At 38.1% G+C, this 6,216-nt stretch overlaps 2 protein-coding genes across 5 annotated transcripts in view; one reads left to right on the top strand and one right to left on the bottom strand.

The window, feature by feature from the left end:
* Positions 1-233: 233 nt before the first annotated feature.
* LOC111483402 lies at positions 234-2,817 on the bottom strand. Of its 4 annotated transcripts, none has more exons than XM_023129624.1 (6): positions 2,623-2,816; positions 2,347-2,531; positions 2,104-2,216; positions 1,595-1,770; positions 1,450-1,514; positions 234-777 (listed from the first exon to the last, which is right to left on the bottom strand). In XM_023129624.1, the coding sequence occupies exons 3-6, from the start codon at positions 2,109-2,111 to the stop codon at positions 505-507; spliced, it is 522 nt and encodes a 173-aa protein (XP_022985392.1). In that variant the 5' UTR covers positions 2,112-2,216; positions 2,347-2,531; positions 2,623-2,816; the 3' UTR covers positions 234-504. The 4 variants fall into 4 exon arrangements, with proteins under 4 accessions (XP_022985392.1, XP_022985384.1, XP_022985375.1 ...); XM_023129616.1 differs by having other exon boundaries at positions 2,347-2,484; XM_023129607.1 differs by having other exon boundaries at positions 2,347-2,464.
* Positions 2,818-2,947: 130 nt separating this feature from the next.
* The window catches only part of LOC111487894 (probable protein arginine N-methyltransferase 3), a 4,554-nt gene continuing 1,285 nt past the window's right edge, over positions 2,948-6,216 (top strand). The window contains exons 1-6 of the mRNA XM_023135432.1: positions 2,948-3,364; positions 3,495-4,028; positions 4,124-4,221; positions 4,397-4,475; positions 4,562-4,822; positions 4,910-5,077. Coding sequence (XP_022991200.1) covers positions 3,044-3,364; positions 3,495-4,028; positions 4,124-4,221; positions 4,397-4,475; positions 4,562-4,822; positions 4,910-5,077 — 1,461 coding nt within the window. The 5' untranslated portion in view covers positions 2,948-3,043. The remainder of the gene's footprint in view (positions 3,365-3,494; positions 4,029-4,123; positions 4,222-4,396; positions 4,476-4,561; positions 4,823-4,909; positions 5,078-6,216) is intronic.

Here is a 6,216-nt window from a genome sequence, read left to right as displayed (position 1 = left end):
AAAAAAAAAAAAAAAAAAAAAAAAAAAAAAAAAAAAAAAAAAAAAAAAAAAAAAAAAAAAAAAAAAAAAAAAAAAAAAAAAAAAAAAAAAAAAAAAAATATATATATATATATATATATATATATAACTTTTGTAAGTATATTAGTAATTTTTAAATCAATAGTAAAATTTAGAGATATTTTAAATAATTAAATCTAATAAAATGAAATTAAACATCTAAAAAAAAAGGTATATATATAAAAAGTATTTGAATCATTATCATTGAACTAATGCCATACGACAAGAAGAGCATTGACATATCTAAGCTCATGGTCCATTCTCGTGCAAATTGCAACTAAAAAGAGCTCACGACTTTTCGAAATGGATGGAAATGTCTGACCGTTCTTTCAAACGCATATTAAATCCAACCCAAGAAGAAGTTCGTAACACGAGTATTACATTTCATCACATTCAGCAGTAACACGAGCCAGCTTTGGTCGGTTACTAGGGCCGGTAGCTACATTTTCAATCTTCCAGCCAACCAAAAGGCCGTCCCCCAGCACCCTCAATGACATACCCAGTCAGACCCCGAGCTTGTGAGGACTCCAAAGACCCTGATCTAGATACATTCGTTTTGGTTAGCGACGGTGTGGGGATAGGTGTTGGTGCAATTACTGCCGGAGCTGTATAGACAGGAGGAGGTCTGGAAGCATAAACAGGTGGTGGTGCCCTTTTTGGAGGTGGCCCTGAAGAATCTAAATCCGTAACCAAAAATTCATCCCCAGAACCTGAATTATTCTGGATAACTTATAGATTAGCAATAGTTTATTAACACGAATCATAGATCAAATATGATGGATAGATCAGCAAGAGAGAAAACTACATTCACGGGAGTGATATGAAACTCTTAGGATTTGATCTAAAAACTTTGTTAAAGAACGAGATCTTTAGAGTTAAATTATTCAAGAACCCAAAAACGATAAGGAATCAACCCAACTCCAAAACCGATAAGAATTATGTCAACCCAAAAACGATAAGAAATCAACCTAAAGAAAAATTTTGAAACAGATTATCTTGATGATCAAGATCAAGAATAAAGAAAACTCATTTTTAAACTCATGATTTGAATCAATGTACTGGATAGCTTGATCAATACTATTTCAACGACTCTAACATGCAAATCTAAATATAAAAAAATGCAAAAGAACAAACTTATAGGTTCGTGCAACTTTCATTTTAACATCCAAGATGTTCTACTAAAACAACAACATGAATGACTATTTAAAAAAGTTATTGTAACTTTCATGGCAGTTAAAGACCGAATATAACTTATAATCTTAAAAATAATTCTCTAAAACTTAAAAAAAAAATACAATAAAGCCTCCTTAAATCTAAATAACATATATCGAACATATATGGATCTTGTGGATCCACCCTGAAATTTTTGTAACAGGATTAAATCAAACTTACCATCTGAGGAAACCCTGTAAGGCCATGATGATCTCTTATGGCTTCAGATAGGTCAAGCATTCCACCTATTTCGACAGATAATAACATAAGAATATTTTTTAAATAAACGAAACTAAACAATATCGTTATGAACACGGAAAATCACCTTTTCTAGCACAGTTAAGAACATAATTCACACTAATTTGGTCTAGATCCAAGTCATCGAGGGTGACTGCCCCAGGAGGCATTACAACCTTCTTTATCAAGCCACTAGCCAGTACAAAATCAAGAAGTATTTGTCTGTCCCGCCTGCAGCGTTGCAAAACCTCGATGGCGTTTTCCCTATATGGAATGAACACTACGTTGTTCATCCAAAACCAAAACAACCGAAATGGAAGTGCTAACAGGCAAACAGCACTAATAACACTAAAATTATAGCCATTCTACTTCACCAGCATTAAAAGTGTTGGATGATAAAAGTCCCACGTCGGCTAATTTAGGGAATGATCATGAATTTATAATAAAGGAATACTCTCTCCATTGGTACGAGGCCTTTTGGAGAAGTCCAAAGCAAAACATGAACTTAGACTCAAAGTGGACAATATCATACCATTGTAGAAAGTAGTGTTCATCTAAAAAAGAGAATAGCCATTAGACATTCCGAAGATTACTTACTCGTCCATGGTGAAGCGAAGCTAGATGATACTAATAGTGAAATCCCTCAATTTCAGACTATGTCAGTCCGTTCCATCACTAAGAGCTACAAATTGTTCTGATAGCAAAGCCAACTGGAAATCGAATTCATGAATTAGAGCTTTGCAAACGCACGTTAAACGTAATAGTTTCAAGATCAACGACTTTTCCTGTGCATTTATCTGTTGTAAAACTAAGCTCAGAGTCCTGGAACCCTAACCATACCTCGATTCACCAGAAATGAGTGATCTGAGCAGAGTCCTCCCCCTCCCAGTCCAAGCTGCCCAGCGGTGGCACGAGCTGCTCCGACGGTGACTGCTAGTTGACCATAAGCCAATGAATCCTGCAAATCGAAGCAGCAATCTGCAATTAAACACTCCCTCCGATTCACTTCGTATCAGATTCTGGAACTGGCAGAAGTAGAAGCTTCAGAAACAAGAAAACTGAAAGAAATTCCATCGGAAGCTTGAGAGACAGTAGAAATACAACTTCCATTAATACCTTCGCTCAGCTGCCTGGTCGAAGAAAATGATCGTCGAATCAATGGCGATGAGACTACCAGTCTGGCTATCTATGGAAGCTTGAATAGGGAAAAATGGCCGCCTGAGCTAAGAAATCGGAGATTCATCTAATCCTCTCGATCATTGAAAGATGTAAACGGTATATTAGTCAAACTCTTCCGTCGCCTTTTATTCTTTTATTCTTTTATTTTCACATTTTAGCTCGAAAACATTATAATTTAATTAATTTAAAAATTCATCTAATACGATTTTTTAATTACCTTTTATAATTGAGATATATTTTTTTTAATTAACTTTAATATCGTCCGTTCCACATGAAAGGCAAAACCCTGGGGACTGTACTTCATAGGGTTTAAGCATCGCCGGCATTTGCTACTCTGTTTATTTTCTCGACAGACACCATGAATCGATTTCCCAATGATCTTGACGAAGAAATATGCATCACGGAGAAATTTGAGAGAGAGGAAGATGACGACGACGACGACGACGAGCAAGAAGATGGAGAAGACGACTGGGATGATTGGAATGCAGACGAGGAAGGAAGCGAAGAAGCATTTGATTCGAATTTTCTGTGTCTGTTCTGCAACTCGAAGTATAATGACTGCGACACGCTGTTCAACCACTGCAACTCGGTCCACTACTTCGATTTTCACGGCATCAGGAGGACTCTGGGTTTAGACTTTTATGGTTCGTTCAAAGTTATCAACTACATACGATCTCAGGTAAGCCAAGTATTTTTTTTTCTTTTTGTTACAAATTCATGATGTTTTGATTCGAAAGTGTTAGATTACAAATCTTGTTAGCTGCTGAAAAGGTGTTAACGCGTTATTTACGATTTCTGGTTATGATCAGGTAGCAGAAAACAGATGTTGGAGCTGTGGTTTCTTGTGTCAATCAAACCAGGATTTACAGAACCATTTACACAAAACACTAAATCTCAGTGACGTAAAGGCTTTTTGGGATGATGATAAATATCTAAATCCCTTCAGGCAAGACGATCCGCTCCTGTACAGTTTTGCAGAAGACGAAGAGGATGATGAAATTTCACTCATCAACAATGATCTTCAGAGGAATGCGGGTACTGATGGAGGTAATTGCAATCATGATGAAATGAGTAGAGAAAATCTTCCATTTCATCCAAACCAAAACAAGGAAAATGGAATGGAAGATTGTTGTTCATCTTTACATGGTTATTTGAATGCTCCAAGCAACTTAGAGGCTGAGATTGAGAATACTGTGAAAACCACGGAAATCGTGGGACTGAAAGACAATCAATTAAAAATAGCCAGACGAAATGTTGATAGAATGGATATCAAGAATGCAAATGTAAATTACTTTGATTCATATAGCTCTTTTGGCATACACAGAGAGATGTTAAGCGACAAGGTGCTGTATTACCTCCCAGTTTGCTTTTGAATTGAACATCATAAACTGATATTTCATTTTGAAGTGATATATCATCGACATTACCGTTTATGCAGGTCAGAACGGAAGCCTATATGCATGCTATTTTGCAAAATCCATCTCTCTTCCACAATGCAGCTGTGATGGATGTAGGCTGTGGAACAGGCATACTTAGGTGAGCTGGAAATAAACTGGTGCAGTTGGCTGCAATTTCTCATTTGAGCTTTCGAAATCGATACTCGTTTCTAGAATATCTCAACATGACCATTATAATCACAATTTTTCAGCTAAGTTTGGTTATCTAAGTACAATTTTTATGTCTCTCTTCATCTGTTCCTCTTTCTCTCTAGTCTCTTTGCTGCAAAAGCGGGTGCATCGAGAGTTCTTGCGGTTGAAGCGAGTGAAAAGATGGCTGCAGTGGCCACCCAAGTAGTGAATCAACTTCTGTCATTTAGTTTCTTTATTTCTCTGATGATTTGTTTTACAGTAGCTCATTTGCTGGGACATGGTTACAGATTGCTAAAGACAATGGCCTCTGGCGGAACGAGAAACAGACTGGAGACTATGGCGTGTCAAGTGGGACTATAGAAGTGGTTCATGGTATGGTAGAAGAACTTGATAAGAACATAAAGATTCAGCCTCACAGTGTTGACGTATTAGTGAGTGAATGGATGGGGTATTGCTTGCTGTATGAGTCAATGCTGAACTCAGTTCTCTTTGCAAGGGATCGTTGGTTGAAGCCTGGAGGTGCAATCTTACCAGATACTGCCACAATTGTAAGTCTGCACTATTCTGATTCACGTTGAGAGAGGTCTCATTTTGAAATTATAGTTCACATAGTAATTTCTCTATCTACTTTTCAGCTTGTTGCAGGATTTGGAGCTGGTGGAACTAGTCTTCCATTTTGGGAAAATGTGTATGGTTTCAGCATGTCTTGTGTTGGGAAGGAACTTGTAAAGGATGCTGCCAAAGCTCCCATTGTTGACATTGTGGATGCTAATGATTTGGTAACTAGTACTGCAATTCTCCATGTAAGTACTACCCAAACAAATTTTTTTATTCATTGTGAATGCATTGCACTCAACTACTACAGCTTGGTGAAAAGTTTTCTTCACGATTCTTAGATAAGAAAGAAGTATACTTGAGAAGGGACGTGATACTGGGGCAAAAATATGTTAATGTGTTTTACTACATTGTTTATGAATACTGTTGTGAGGTTCCACATCGGTTGGAGAGGAGAACGAAACATTGCTTATAAGGGTGTGGAAACCTCTCCCTAGTAGACGCATTTTAAAACCTTGAGGGGAAGCCCAGCTTATAAGGGTGTGGAAACCTCTCCCTAGTAGACGCATTTTAAAACCTTGAGGGGAAGCCCAGAAGGGAAAGCCCGAAGAAGACAATATCTACTAGTGGCGGGATTGGGCTGTTACAAATGGTATCAGAGCCAAACACCGGCGGTGTGCCAGCAAGGACGTTGGGCCCCCAAGGGGTGGATTGTGAGGTCCCACATCGATTGGAGTGGAGAACGAAACATTCCCAGTAAGGGTGTGGAAACCTCTCCCTTGTAGACGCGTTTTTAAATTTTGAGGGGAAGCTCGGAAGGGAAAGCCCAAAGAGGACAATATCTGCTAGCGGTGGGCTTGGGCTATTACAAATGTTTTCCCATTTAAAATTGCTTTTTTTTGCATCATCGGGCATCTGGTGGGCTGGACTCGTGGTCTTCATTACTTCTGCATACTTCTCTTTTTCAGCGATTTTTCTCCCTCGCTGAATAGATAAAAACTTCATTCCATTGTGCTGGGTTGGTAGGTTTCATGTACTTTTGGCCCTGGTTTGTTTGATTACGCTTCGTCTCTTATCTCTTCTGCAAATGCTCGAAATGCTCAGCGAGTCCTAAGCTGTTCCCCCAATTACTAGACTAGTGTGTACCTCAATTATCCATGATTCTTGTATCAGTTTTAAGAATAAATCATATTTATGATTTAGGATGATCGGAGTGCATTCCGAACACTCTCGATATCTTGTGGATACCAAAATGGTTTGACTGGTTTATAATCTCCGCTGTAACATCTGTAATGTATTGTGAACGGTATCTCGCATGCTGTTTTCTTTCTTTTCTGTTCTAATTTTGCTTGGGAGTTAACGAAGACATGCCTTCGTCCCCCCCCCC

The sequence above is a fragment of the Cucurbita maxima genome, unplaced genomic scaffold (genome assembly GCF_002738345.1).
Source record: "Cucurbita maxima cultivar Rimu unplaced genomic scaffold, Cmax_1.0 Cma_Scf00001, whole genome shotgun sequence".
NCBI lineage: Eukaryota > Viridiplantae > Streptophyta > Magnoliopsida > Cucurbitales > Cucurbitaceae > Cucurbita > Cucurbita maxima.
Note: the sequence above shows the minus strand (reverse complement) of the source record. Positions and strands in the feature narration are given on the sequence as shown.